Source organism: Protopterus annectens, chromosome 7.part0, assembly GCF_019279795.1.
Source record: "Protopterus annectens isolate FY-2018-M chromosome 7.part0, PAN1.0, whole genome shotgun sequence".
In the NCBI taxonomy this organism is placed as follows: Eukaryota; Metazoa; Chordata; order Ceratodontiformes; family Protopteridae; genus Protopterus; species Protopterus annectens.
The window spans coordinates 722,046,705-722,060,928 of record NC_056739.1 but is presented as its reverse complement, the minus strand read 5'-3'; the positions used below and the strand labels follow the sequence as shown (position 1 = coordinate 722,060,928).

The following is a 14,224-nucleotide window of genomic DNA, read 5'->3' as shown; positions in this document are numbered from 1 at the left end:
AAACAAATAAATAAATAAATGCTGGTCTTGCTTATGACTGCAATCTGCTTGAAACTAGCATTTACTAAATGTTCAATGTGTATTATTATCTTGGAGCTTTTCTCCCCAGGCCTCTGCTGAAAATGGACATATATCCAGTCGCACTATCCCGGTCAACAAATGTAAAATAAATAAATAAATTGTACTCATATAACAGTTACAGTAAAGGTATTATGTCTGAGTTCAACTGACCTAGTATCCCTAACACCATGCAAATAGCTACAGCTATACATAGTCAATGTGCTTTATAGTCACTTCCTGGTTGACTTTAGATGATCATATCCCTATCTACTGCTTGTTATGTACACGTTTTATTCCTACAAAAAGTGAAAATTTAGTTGTGCCGTTATGAGTGCCATCACACTGAAAGGTTAGGAAGTTTCTATTTAATGCTTAGCAGCATTCCTCTCCTGAGTTATACCAATATACGTTTTATGCCCTAGTTTCCATACACTTACACCACTGTAGACATCTTCTAATGCCTTATGCTGTTTTACTGCTACTACTCAGAACAGCTCCCCTGGTTTCCAACAATTTACATGTCAACACAAAGTCCCAGTCCTTCCTGAAAGAGGACAGAACTGGCTTTCCATGAATTTGCCCTCCCCTCTCACATTTGCTACTCATCCCCAGGTTGTCACATCACAGGCACTATTCTTGCTTTGTTCCATTAGATAATGTTGTATGAGTATAATTTTCTACAGGTGGGCACTAGACTTGCTTTATATTCTTCAGTCCATCCTATGAACTATACCTCCAGAACGTTGATGCACACAGTACTATTTTTGTACCAGGCTGTGTTTGCCTTATTTTCCTTCTTGCTACACTAGTTTTTACACTGCAGCCAGCTATTATAACCACAGGCATCTTAGGGCAGCTCCAACTCAGAACTACTCAGGCACTAAACTAAGACAGGACCATCAAGAATGTTTACATGAGGACAGAAGAGGAAGCAAGCATATCCAAGGAAAATATGCATAGCATTAGCTAGAGTTCTGTCCAAATGGTTTACAACTAACTGGTATAATAATCCAACGGAATCTTCTTAAAATATAATTTTGAACTAGAGATGCAAGCACTGCTGACTGTCTCCAGATGTGCAGGCTTTGCATTGACTAGGAGACAAGTTAAAAAAGATCAGTCCTGGAAAGTCCTAAAGCTACTCTAGGATAGGGAGCATGGCGTCACTTTTAACTTTCAAGCAGAAGACTGAGCACTTACTCAGACCAGACTTGGAACCGAAAATAACTAAACACAGAACATTGTAATTAGTGTTTCTGGAGTTGGACTACTGAGTAGATTATCAATATTTTCCTTTATTTTTAGGCATGTCACGTGTGTTTTTCAAACGTATTAGTGCAAGAGTAAAAAATGCCTTATTTTTTCAGTAGGGAAGATCTGAGCGTTAAAATTAGTTAAGTACATAACGTTATAAAAATGCTAACCTCCAATCTAGTGTGATCTTTGTTTATGATAGTTAAGGGTGGAATTCCGAGACAACATAATTTTACTTGAAGGTTCTTAAAAAAAAAAAAAACTTCTTCGAATCTCCCGATCAGTAGTGGACTAAACAGCAATTTATGGTCTAATCAGAGAATTAGATGCGTTTTTACCTTTCAGTAGCGCATAATTACCCGATGTCGGCGTAATTACCTGACGTCATGTCAACTAATCAGCAAGTTTTCTTAATCCCTTCTTGCAGCTGTGACTAGGAAAATTTCTTATTTGCTGCAACGCTTAGACAAGCTTGTAGTATTGATTGACTTTTTTTTTAATTACTATTATTGTTTTTAACTGAAGGTGTTATCGTGGGCTGCTTTTTTGAAGTAAGTTGCTTTTTTTTATGTGTATAACAAGTTTTATTTGGGAAAAGAAAATTTTGAGACGCCAAGTATTTTATTATGAAACAAAATCTGTTTCTTACTTGACTTAATTGTATAAAACATTGCATTGGACAGCCGATATTGTCCTAATAGACGTTTTTTCACTTGGGGTACAACTCGGTTGTACCATCGAGAAGAGTGCTAAACCTAGGTGGAACATCTGTCTTGAGAAGGAGAGTGCAAAAACACAAAATACCAGAGCTGGAACTTCAACCAGGTGACTTATCTTATTTTGTGTTTATTCTGGCACCTGAGAAGGAGAGCTGTTACCAGCAGTGACCTCTCACTGGAAGACAAGAGATTGGCTCAGCTGCCCATTGGTAGCAAATAGGCAGTTTTATCATGTCAGTGAGACAGTGGTTATAGGTGGCTGAATTGTCCACGGGACAGTGGTTTGACACTATCGGATTGTTGCACTAAGGTTTTTCACACACAATTTACTTCAGTTTTGAGATGTGGTATGGGAGCTAGGATTGTCTCTTCCCATGTTGTCTTGTTACTCTTACAGTATTTGGTGGTCGCTCTAATCCTTTGTGGGATTAGGGAGAATATGGCATTTGATAAATGTGACTTTCTGGTGAAAGTGAAACTCTAGATTTTCTGTGCTTCCCTATAAAGGTCTATTTTTGTTTCGGGATATGGCACTAAGCTATTTTGTTGAGACTGATAAAACTGTGATGTCCTAACTATCAAAGGTGGGGAGCTCAACATCTCAATGAGGGGAGATGAATGATTAAATATGATACCAAGAAATGGCAAGTAGTGAATTTCAGACTCCTAAAAATTATCAACTCGTGTCTAGTAATAGATGCAAATCAGGGATTCTGGTTAATCAAGCTAAATGAAGAAAGTTCCAAACCATGTATATTTAATATGCCACTAGGAACCGAGATTCCAGAAGTCTCGGTATTTCATAATTCAGAAAGGTGTTGCACAAGAAATTATTGCCAGGAAGGTACTGTATATGTAGTTGAGCTCTCTGTGCAAAATCAATTAAAGAACACGTAGAAAGACAAACTGTTACAAATGAGCGATTGTAAAATTCTTTGCTTGGGCTATATTAGCCAGTTATGTCTTATCCTAAAAAGTGTACTCTGTATGTTTGTCTATGAACTGGAACTTGTGAATACTTAATTGTTGATCTTTTTCAACTTATGTTGTCCAAATTATTTACGCTAGATATATTATGGACTAAAGTTGAATTTTTAATGGTCTGCATACCTCTCAACTGTCCTGGACTTTCAGGGATGTCCTTGATTTTGACTCAAATTTTAGCTTTGCCCCTTAGTCCCTCCTAAAACTGTTAACTTTTGGGCAAAAGGTGGTGAGTTGTACTCTACAAACAATGACAGTAATTAGTTAGACTTTTTACTTCAGATACTATATATTAATTCACTTTCTCTTTTGTCAGTATCCCAAGTTATTGGTACTAATATTTTAAGTGTCCCTGATTTTGTGGAATTGTCCCTGATTCTTTTGAGATTTGCCCCTGATTGGTTGAGAGTTGTGATGTTCTGTAGTATGCTTTGTAATAACTTGTGGCCACACTATATTTCACTGTAGAGTTTTTCTCCCTGGGTCTCTTGTGAAAATGGAATGATATCAATCGTACTTTCCCAGTAAACAAATGTCAAATGGTGATAAATATAGCAGAGAAGGGGTTGTGTTCTATTGTTCAAACTAAACCCAAGATGTCCTTCAAGTAATACAAATAGAAAGTATATTTGCAATTTATGGTAGTGATGCAATATCTTGTGAGGGGTTGTTAGTATGTTTACGAAGTCCATCTCAAGCAATAACTGCCTCCTAAGAAAGCTGTTAAAGTAATATGACATATAAATAATCTTCCTTGGCACATGGGGATAAATTGGTGACTGCACTGTAAGTGACCAAAGTTTGATTAGTAGTTCGAGCATCTACTGGATGGAGCTGATGGGGGGGGCATATGCCTTGGGCACAGTCATCTGATGGAGTCTCCAGTGGGATTGGAGAGTACATGGTGGGGGGGGGGGGGTTCTGGTTCTTGGTGGTCAGGACAGTTTTCAGGAGTTGTCACTTTTGGAAGAGATTGACATGCCCACACACATGCCTCTTCCAGTCTGATCCCTAGAGTATGTTACTTGACTATGCTTTGTAGAGTTCAGACTTAATACCCTTAGATCACTGCTTAAATGAAGGCCCCTCACAATCAGCACTTAAAGTTTAAGTGAGTAGGCTATCTGGCCAAGAGAAGACTGATGGTTTGCAGACAGCAGGGGAGAAAGTGGGGGGAAAAAAACACTGCATACATGTGTGCAACCCATTGTTTAAAATGTGGCAACAAATGCATTTTATTAAAGATAACCGCTCCTGATTTGCTTCATAAAACTGAGTGCAAGCCAAGTGTGCTTAATAGGTAATTGTGATCTGTCCTAAACGCTTTTCAGGCCACCGTGGAAATAGATGACCCTTTATCAGGCAGAAAAAAAAACAAAAAAACTTAAAACTGTACTATTGGCTAAGGCCTGCTGATTAGTTACCCATGTAACCTGGTCCAAGGTTTGGAGCTTTCTTTGATCCGCCATTCTACTGATTTTGCCATGCCAACAAATTTTAGTTATGGAATTGAACCGTTGCTGAAACTTATGACCACCATGCACCTCCCACTGTGTTACCAGTTGTGGCTTGTCCTTTGTGACACATTCCTTGGATACTGTGTAGTCAGTAGTTTTCGCTTTGACTGCTTTAACTAACATTTCATTAATGTACTGTTAAAAATGGCTACCACATTTTGTAGCTGCAGTGATCCAAGGCTTCTGTTCAGCATTTATGAAATATCAGATTTATTACAGACCTGGAGTGGCAGAGGCCATGTGTGTGCTGCTGTATAAAGATGCCTCTTGGAAATGGTATACTATACTTTTCTGGATGTGGACCTCTAAAGATAGACATGATGTTATGAAATGTTCTGTTCTGATGTGGTGCTGGTGATCTGCAGATTACTGGATCTTCATAACCAAAAAAGTGTGTTAAGTGCACAACTTTTGAGGTTTGGGTGATTGTAAGGCTGTGTGTGTGTTATTCTCACAACAAATATTTTGCACTCTATCCTGACACTGTAGTGTTGCAGTGGGTTTACACTGCTAAAGTGCCATCCTATGGATGAGATGTTAAGTCAAGGTACTATCTGCCTGAGTTGATGGTAGCTGAGGTGGATGTAAAAGCTCCATGGCAGCTATTGGAAAGGTGGATGTAAAAGATCAATGTGTCTTGGCAACAAAATAACCATATTCAGTCCTTCTGAAGATAGGCCATTAGCTTAGCAGAGCTAACACAGTCATCACTTTAAGTACATCTCTACTGTCACTCTCCATAGCATATTACATTTGATAACCCATGGTGTTCCCATGTCTTTACATATTTTGGGATATTTCTCCCTACTACTAGTATAAGGAGCTACTTGTACCTAGACTCTGGTGATATTGGCTAGTCTGCAGACTTGTCTGTATAGGTAGGTACTGGGCTGCTGACATAAGCTGTCAAAAACATGTCTATGTTCTGTTCTTCGGAAATCTTGCCAGGCTGCCACCTGAACAGAATTTTAAGACTCTCATCATAGCTCTCTATCTCTTTGCATAAAAAAATTGGACAAAACCAAAAAATAATGGGGGGGGGGGGCAATGCCCCAAAATAGGGACAAAATGTAAATATTTCTCTTATAAAGTTGCTAGAATAAAATATTGTTATATGTTTTCTGAAGGATATGAAGTCTGAAACTCAAATGCCTGTTTAATGACTTCAGTCCTCCCTGATTTTCCACCAAAATCTTCAACATTTGTGATTTTCTGGAACAGACCAAAAAGGAGGCAAAAATCTGGACAGTTAAATGAATCACATTTAATGCAAATGTTTTGTCTTCTTTTTGTGACACTTTTTTATAGTACTGAGATTATTTGACTCTATTAGAGATGTTCTAATTCTAATAAGCTATGTTACAGGAAGTTGTCAAATGTACATTTCTAGAATTTCTTTGATGAAAGATTTATATGGATGTTGGACCACACCTTACTGTCATGACAAACCAGTGGGATCATATGATCTTGGAAACAGAATGGGTTAGAAAGTAAGAAGTGAACTTGCAGTAGAAATATGCTTCAACTGCAACCACCAGGCGTTCTCTCATTGCGCAAGTAAAATCTAAATTTGGATTGTTTTGAGTGTAGAAATTCCATTTTTTCATTGTGCAGTTAGGACTGGCTTTTGATCAGCTGGTGCCCTAGGAAAATGGTCTCCACTGTGCCCCCAACATCACCCTATGCCCCAATTCTGGTCTATCTACTTCATCCAGATTACTGGAAAAGCGCCCCTGCTAGACCGGTGCCTTTAGGCAGCCGCCTAATTGGCCTTGCCTAAGGCTGGCAATGTGTGCAGTTACTATTACACAATTTAAATGAATTTAATGGAGGAAAAGGGTCTGTACAATATATAACCCAAGCCATATTAAACTGTCAAAAATTATCAAGTGTGAATGCCTTGGTACTTCATTCCCATTACTATTTCATCTAGCAATATGAGGGGCTGAATACAATATTTAGAGTTAAAATTTAAGCCCTAGTGTCCTAGATTGCCTAAGCATCAGAGGAAAGTTTATGTCCTGAGCTTAAATTATACCTTTTATGCTCTTGGGAAGGTACTGATTCTTTATTCTGTTTGATATTTCATCTGTGTCATAGTTATTACCACATATTGCATAGTTGACTGAAGGTTTGGCAGGTGTAATGAACATACACAATAGATTTGGTTATGTTTTTAAGCATGAGAATGTGATGAGAAGCTGGGAGTAGAACTAGGAACAAAAGTTTTTTGCTGTTTATTAAATTTAATATCAGATGTATTAGTATTCAGTACTAGGCTGTTAAGTGTATGTAATATATATATATATATATATATAATGTGTGTATGCATAATATATGTATACATACATACATATCAATCATTTATTTTGTCTGAAAATCCTTTAAAGGTCTAGGTCCTGTTCACACTAAAGCCCTGCACTATGTCTATTGATGGCAAGTTTTAGCACAAAGTGATGGAAAGGATGGTTACTTTTGAAGGTTCAAGTGGTGCTTCCTTTTCTAAATCTGTATGCAAAGCTTCTGTCTTAGCAAGTATAATTTTTTCCCTGTTGGTACTCTGCCCATCTAAGTACACCTACTCATTCACTTGACTTTTGATTGTACCTTTTCAGATCCTGCTAGGTAGCCTATTCATTATTCAGATATGGGCACATGGGCTGGCTGATAACAGTTTTGTGGCAGGTGACCATCTGACAGCTTATTAACTATTTGTTAAACCTTAGTTTTTAAGGTACCACTTACAAAAAGTACACAATTGAAATATGTAGTGTCACAGGTGTAGCCAGTCTGTGTATATGTAACCCTCTACACTTCAGAATAATTCTGTTCTGTGAAGTAAAGTGAAATGTGATAGAATAAAAAAAAAGTATGCAAGTGGCTGTTTCTGTAGAATAATGCCTTGGTAAATGTGTTTTTGCTTAAGTATGTATGCTGCTCAGAAGCTCTCATTGTGAGAGGTGCTTAAGGAGACCATTTTTTTGGAAGATGGTATAGTGTCAAAAATCCAGGCTGAACTGTACACCTAGCAGCTCTGGCATGGGTGTCCATGACCTTTTAAGCCAGGCAATTTTAAGTAATGGAATTGCTGTATTCTGGGTATATTTTTGCCCACTTCTAATAGTCATGGGCAGTTTGTACTAAACTAGCCATATCACTTGAGCAGTTGTGTTCTGGACTTGTTTTGTGCACTGTAGCATGTCACTCAGGCTGCTTTATTTGCAATGCTGCTTTACAGACCTCTATCCCTCTTGCTTTGCTTGTCATTGTCACACTAAATCTTATAATATTGTATGAGTGCATGAACTTGTGAAAAGTCCCATTTATACGCAAGTGAGGAGCACTCAGGCTTTTGTAATGCCTTCCAGGAGTTAGAAGGGATGTATATACTTTGTACAGCATTGATATTTCTTTTTCTCTACATGTTTCAGGGAGTGAAAGCTGCTGCTGCTACAGAGGAGCTCCATGCAAACTTTTCATGTTTACAACTGTAACCCTCTCTGGCATTCTCTTCCATATCCAGCTGTTTAGTTCATGTGACATTTCTTCCCATCCAGATACAGTATTACCCTGCTAGGGTCTAGTGAGATAATGGTATTGTTCACCATGATTTAAATATTGTTGAAATTCCATGATACAAATAAGTGCACGAGTTTGTCCTCTTTCCTTTCCCATGTGATAAACTGAACAGTTAGCCTTGCACAAAGCTGTAACGCTCCCCATATAATAAATATAATGTATAATCTGTGTAATGTATTTATTCATTTCTTATAGAAGTGTGTGTTGTCAACCAAGGTAGTCTGGCTGGGTAGAATAGAAGCAACTTTTCTGTAGAAACATGAGGAGAAAAGCTCTACAGACCAAAACTACAGGTACATAGTTGAAGAGCAAGATCAGTACATGTTACTATACGAAAAGGGCATTACAGGAAAATTTCTCGTGTATACATTGAGCACGATAGTAAGTCTTGTAAAAGTACGTGCCTAATTCTGTTTTATTTTAATGTTTTCAAATAGTTCCTTGCTCTAGAAAGTTGCTCCTTTATACAAAATATAGTAATTGATTGTACAGTATTAATTGGGTACATACAGTATTAATTGGGTACATCAGTATTAATTGGGTACAAACTGTAGTAAGAATACCCTTTTTGGTGTAGTACAGCATGGTTGGAGAGAGATGTAGCTCAGTGCAGTTTTTGATTTAGTAAGTTATAGATACAGTAGTGTAGTATGACGTGAGGGGAAGAAATGTGTATAGGCAAATTTTAGAAAGGGGCGAAAAGGAGTTTTATGGAACATGGTGGTTCGGGGAGTGGAAAGTAGGGTTTTTAAGGGAGGGAGGAATATAGGTGGTTGTAATTCTGGGAAAATATTGGTGTTGAGAGGAGGTATGAAGTGGATAGTGTTTTGTTTTTTTTAGCTATAAAGTTAACTAGGTATGGAAGCATGAGCTTAGCCAAAAGTCTTTCTTAAGTTGGGTTTGCAAAAATACTGTGCATTTAATGCTGATGACTTGAATAAAATAAATGCAAACTGAGTAAACTCGTTACAAAAGATGCTAATCTTATTTTCCAATCAGTATTAGAAAAAAAAATCCGGCATAATTTGTCTAGTGTAGTAGCACTGTTAACGAAAGCTGCTTCTGTAAGATAAGGTGTGTTGGTAGGGTCGGCAAATGACTAAGGATAGTCAAGGGAGCTTTGTCCCTAACCCAACCCTGCAACTTGCCTTCTGAAAAAGATTTTCCTTAACAGTAGACAAAAGGACACTTGCACAACACTTCTTACTCCATGACTGACTCCTTACTATGACCCTAGTCCATGCACAGACCCACCCCTAACACTTTCCTCAGTCAGTCTGAGCTATTGGTAAAATGATACCACAGTTCGTTTTGTTGGGAAAACTGTGGTGAACTGCATTTCTTGTCCTTGCAAGAAATCTTTGATTAGCCCATAAAATCTCCTGCCATACAAGGGAAAATGTGCTACAGGCAAAGAATGCTTTCACTTCTGTTATGTATTCAGCCTTCAACAAGGTCTACAGATTATCAGCAGTACTTGTGCCACATCATGCCACTGCCAGATGAGTACTACTATGGTAAAAGCTCCAATTATCCTGTACCCCTTCTTCCCTCCTAAAACAAGCAAATTACTTTTTTTTTTTTTTTTTTTTTCTCCACAGCTTTTTAAAAGGTTCTCCTATATGGCTCCTGCATGGGTCCAAATGCTCAGCAACTGAATCACACTTTAAAAAATCCATAATTTCCTAAATTTCATTGAAAGTATTTATTTATACTGGAGCAGCAGTCGTGAAAGATTGTTTCTTGTAAAGGCTGGCTTCAGTAAATATTGTATCAACTAGCTGCTTCCTCTATATACATATAAACTGGATTATTATTATTATTGTAGCTGCATTACTTTGTTTAAACGGTTGCATGAGCCTATAGCTGGAAAGACACCCATATACATTCAACAGATGATCCTTATTTGTTGACTTGGATCATTTGATGCTTTAACTCGCAGAATCCTTAAAATCTAGTGTTTTTAATGTTTAAAATTTTTATAGTCGTTACTTGAACTATAACTTTTTTCTCTACTCTCCCTCTTCTGTAGGTTACGTTTTCTATTTCTCATGGTTGCAACATGTGGTACATCAGGAACGTGTTTTACTTGATAGTGTTTGTTTTGCAAGGTAAGTTTTGTTTTTGCAACAGTGTGTTAATGATAAAGGTAAAATGAGGATGATTGCAGAAATATGAAAAAAAAAGCTTTTTCTAACATGTGTATGACCACAGTAGAGTGAGTGAGCAGGGAACCAGAGATTACACAGCTCTTTAGAGTCACTTGTGTTACATGCACTGCATTGAATTTCCAAGACTTGTAAACCCCCAGAATTACCAAAAAATGAAATAACAGAAGAACAATAAACATGTAACGTAGCTGATCTCTAAAGTGTTGTTTTTTTGTGTGTGTGGAAGGGATGAGCTCCCCACCCCTGTACTTGTGTATACAAAATCACAATATCCTGCATAAAGAGAACCTGAGAAATGGCTTCCTTGGGCATATTTGTCTGCATTTTCACTCATCCTCTCGCAAGGCAAAGGCTGCCTTACAGTTCATACCTCAAAAATATATAACATGTATGTAATGTATAACAAAACTCTAAAATGTTTATCTAAAGTCGAACAGCCTTTGCCACCACAGCAGGCTAACAATTTGCCTTGGCCACAGGTTTGGTTACTGCTGTGGTCAATGTTCGTTCATCAGACCACTGTTTTACCCCGTTAACCACTATGGACCAGGGGTTAGCCACATCATCTCCAGCTATTGGGGTCCTCTCAGTGAGTAAGGGAGAGCCACGCTTGTTGGCCCTTGGAGAGGTAGCAGGAAAGTCTTCCCTGTTTAGTTGGCATGTTCTGCTCATCCTTGGGAAGCTGCTGCTGCCATTAACAACCTTGTTGGTCCTGTTTTTCCTATTAAAAAGAAACTGAACTAAAATGTTTCTTCTCCTGCTCAAATGTCCCTGGACAGGAGTAGTTTACTAGATCCGTCTCCGGGTCTAAATCATAAGGTGGTTTCTGGTAAAAGAAAAAGGGGTGCCTCTTGAGATTAAAGGTTCCTGAATCTGGACAGGAAAATAGTGTTGGATGCATAGTTTTCTCCTCCAATGTCTGATGGAGACAAAAGCACAATGTCAGATGCTCCCTGTCGGGGGGGTTTTTCTCAAGACCATTTCGCAATGTGGCATATGAGACCATTTTGGGAATACTGAGGTTTCTCAGTCCCTCAAAACAATACTGTGAGCTGTTCCTCCAGTCCTGTCAGCTTTGGAGGATGTGTCACTGCCTGCAGGTTTTCTGATGCCCCTATAAAGGCAGCTGTGTACACATCCCAAACCTGACCCAGCCAGCAGGTATGCCTTCGGCTAATCCTACTGCTACTAAACATTTAATTCCAATCTTATAATTTGACAAAGTATATGCTTCTGCAACTTTTGATTTTCAGAATTTTGAGTTGAGGCTCATGGGTCGTCCCCCCCCCCCCCCCAAGTATGAGAAGCATTTTGTCTGCATCTGTTGAGGAAAAGTCTGCCTTAAATGGTTTACTTTCTTCCATCCTGTAGGTCGCAACTCGTTTAAAGTTTGTGTTCTAATCTGATACAAACTTTCAGGCCTATGGTCACTGATACTGTTTTGAGAAAGTTTGCCTGGCTGCATTTTCAGAACCTCCCAGATGTAAAAAAAAAAAAAATGACCTCTTAATTTCTGCTTTGGCTAAAGATTAGTGTTTGGAACCCCTGCTGCTGAGGTTAATCAAAATGAGAGGCAAGCTGAGAACAGAGAATCTCTCTGATTTTTCAGCCTTTTCTAAATTTTGCAAGAGATGTTTTTTTTTTTTGTTCCCTTGTCCAGTTTTGGCAAGATACAAGCTACTTCCGCTTTCTGTTGTACACTTACTAACATCCTTTAAACCCTAATGGCAGGAACGTCCAAAAAAAGAAAGCATGATCCACCCCCTGAACAAAGAACTAAAAAAAAAAAAGGCAGAATGACTAAGGACAAATGCCTCCCACACACTCTGGCGAAGCTTTGTCCCTTCAAGAAAGTCTGAATCTCCATTTCGTTCTTTGGCAACAGATTGTTTCCGACAAATGTATTCGGAGGGTGATTCGGAAAAGTTACAGATGGTAGTGGGAAAGAAATCCCTCCTTTCTAGGGAATTACTCCACACCCACCAAACCCTGTTTTGTCCTGTCCTATAGGTCATACTGTGGTCAGGAGGGTTTTATTCAAGAATGCTTTTGTCACCAAAGAAAGTGCCTTGAGACCAGTTCTGGACCTTTCTTTCATAAAACAGTATGATGGTGCCAAAGTTAAAAAATCTTTCACTTTACAACCAGTTACCCCTTATTCCTCATGGTAGCCTTAGATTTAAAAGATGCTTATCACATTCCTGTGTATCCAGACTTCAGGCTTACCCCTTATTCCTCATGGTAGCCTTAGATTTAAAAGATGCTTATCACATTCCTGTGTATCCAGACTTCAGGCTTTTCTTAAGGTTTTCTATGTTTGGATCACATTACTCTTTGGACTATCAACTGCAGCGAGTGTTCGCCAAGTGTATAGCCCCTGTTATAGCACATTGCAATCTACATTTTTCCATATTTAGAAGATTTTATCTGTGCAGAGTCTGTCAGCAGTCTCTCACTTTGAAAGATCTCATAGACAGGCTGGGATTCCAAGAGAATAATCAAAAGTTGCTTTTTTTTTTTTATTATTTTCTTAAAAATTTGATCTATGGGAAGTTCCTCAAGTAGACTTTTGCTTCCTCTCTGAACAATCTGCTTGCAAATTTCTGTTCCAGGACTCCATGTAATACCTGGAAGATGGATGCCTTTTCTTTTCCTAGAATAGGAGTGCTTCAGAAGGAATTCCCACAAGATCATTGTGTTGACTCCCTCCTGGCCCAGGAAAGAGTGGTTCTCCCTTCTTTTGGAATAGGCCAAGGGAAATTACCACAAGCTGCCTCACAAACTTATCTATTCAGACAAGAATAGGGATGTTTGATGCATCCTGACCATAGACAACTTCAGCTGACTGACTAGATTAATCGTCTTTCCTCTTTTTAGGCACCTGTTTACTGAAGACGTACAGCATGTATTAAAGGAGGCAAGAAAGCTTGCTACTAGAAACTGATATACACAAATGGGAAAGGTTTATATTTTGGCCATTTTCAGCATATCTGCCCTCCCCTTCTTTCAATGCATTCTTATGCAAAACCCTTTCAAAAACATTTTGACCTAACTGGCTTCCATGAAAATTGGCGATTCCTCCTTGAGATCTTAATTTTGTTTGAGCTAGCTTTTTATGCTGTGACATGGAAAATCATTTTACTGGGTGCTCTGACATCTGCAAGAAAAGTATTAGAGTTGCAGGCTCTTATGGTGGGTCAGCCTTCCTATTTTCCATAGACAGGGTTTCTGACTACTGCTACTGTGGCAGTATCAGAGTTTAAGCCAAACATCTCCCTGTGTTCTTCCCTGAACTGAAAACTTAAGGAGAAAGGATACTTAAGATCTTGGATGTCCACAAACAGCCGTTGTACTATCTTGACAGAACAAAATCTTTTTAAGAACTTCCCATCTTATCTTCTTATGAAGATAAGGTCTGTGTGTCTGGCTAATTTGCCTACACTGCTTAGGCTACTGCAGCAGTGAGTATTATGAAGAGCATAGTACAGCTGTGTAAGCAAACTTACCATAACACTAAATGCCCAAACAGTGACTGCTGCAGTAGCCACACCCTCCCTCAATCCTTTTTTTTTATGCCAGTATCTGGATATTTGTTCCTAGCACGTTCTTTCAGGGTTTAGCTTCCCTTCTGTTGGCATGAAAGCTCTGAAGGTCTTAGTACCAAAGACTGGCCGTCAGCTCAGCTTACTTTTCGTTTTAATGGTCTGAGTAAGTGGAATTGTGCCCTGAAGCTTTGGAATCTGACTGTTTACTTAGCAGTGATCATTTGAGCTTTATCCTGCTAAAATAGTCCTTAGCTATATGAATTTCCAGTGTTATGGTACATTTACTTATGCAACTCTACCTTCTTTCACCAAGGATGTAATGCTTACTAGCAACTTCCATTTACTACAGTTGACTGTAGACCAATTACTAATCTCTGTCCCCATGCAAGTCTTGC

The 14,224-nt window shown here is 38.6% G+C and overlaps 2 protein-coding genes across 4 annotated transcripts in view; both read left to right on the top strand.

The window, feature by feature from the left end:
* PPCDC (phosphopantothenoylcysteine decarboxylase) overlaps nt 1–14,224 on the top strand; it is a 1,155,725-nt gene that overhangs the window by 294,486 nt on the left and 847,015 nt on the right. The gene's annotated exons all lie outside the window — the stretch shown is intronic.
* The window catches only part of LOC122806081 (mucin-3A-like), a 347,511-nt gene continuing 334,967 nt past the window's right edge, over nt 1,681–14,224 (top strand). The window contains exons 1-2 of the mRNA XM_044076319.1: nt 1,681–1,865; nt 10,146–10,224. Coding sequence (XP_043932254.1) covers nt 10,176–10,224 — 49 coding nt within the window. The 5' untranslated portion in view covers nt 1,681–1,865; nt 10,146–10,175. The remainder of the gene's footprint in view (nt 1,866–10,145; nt 10,225–14,224) is intronic.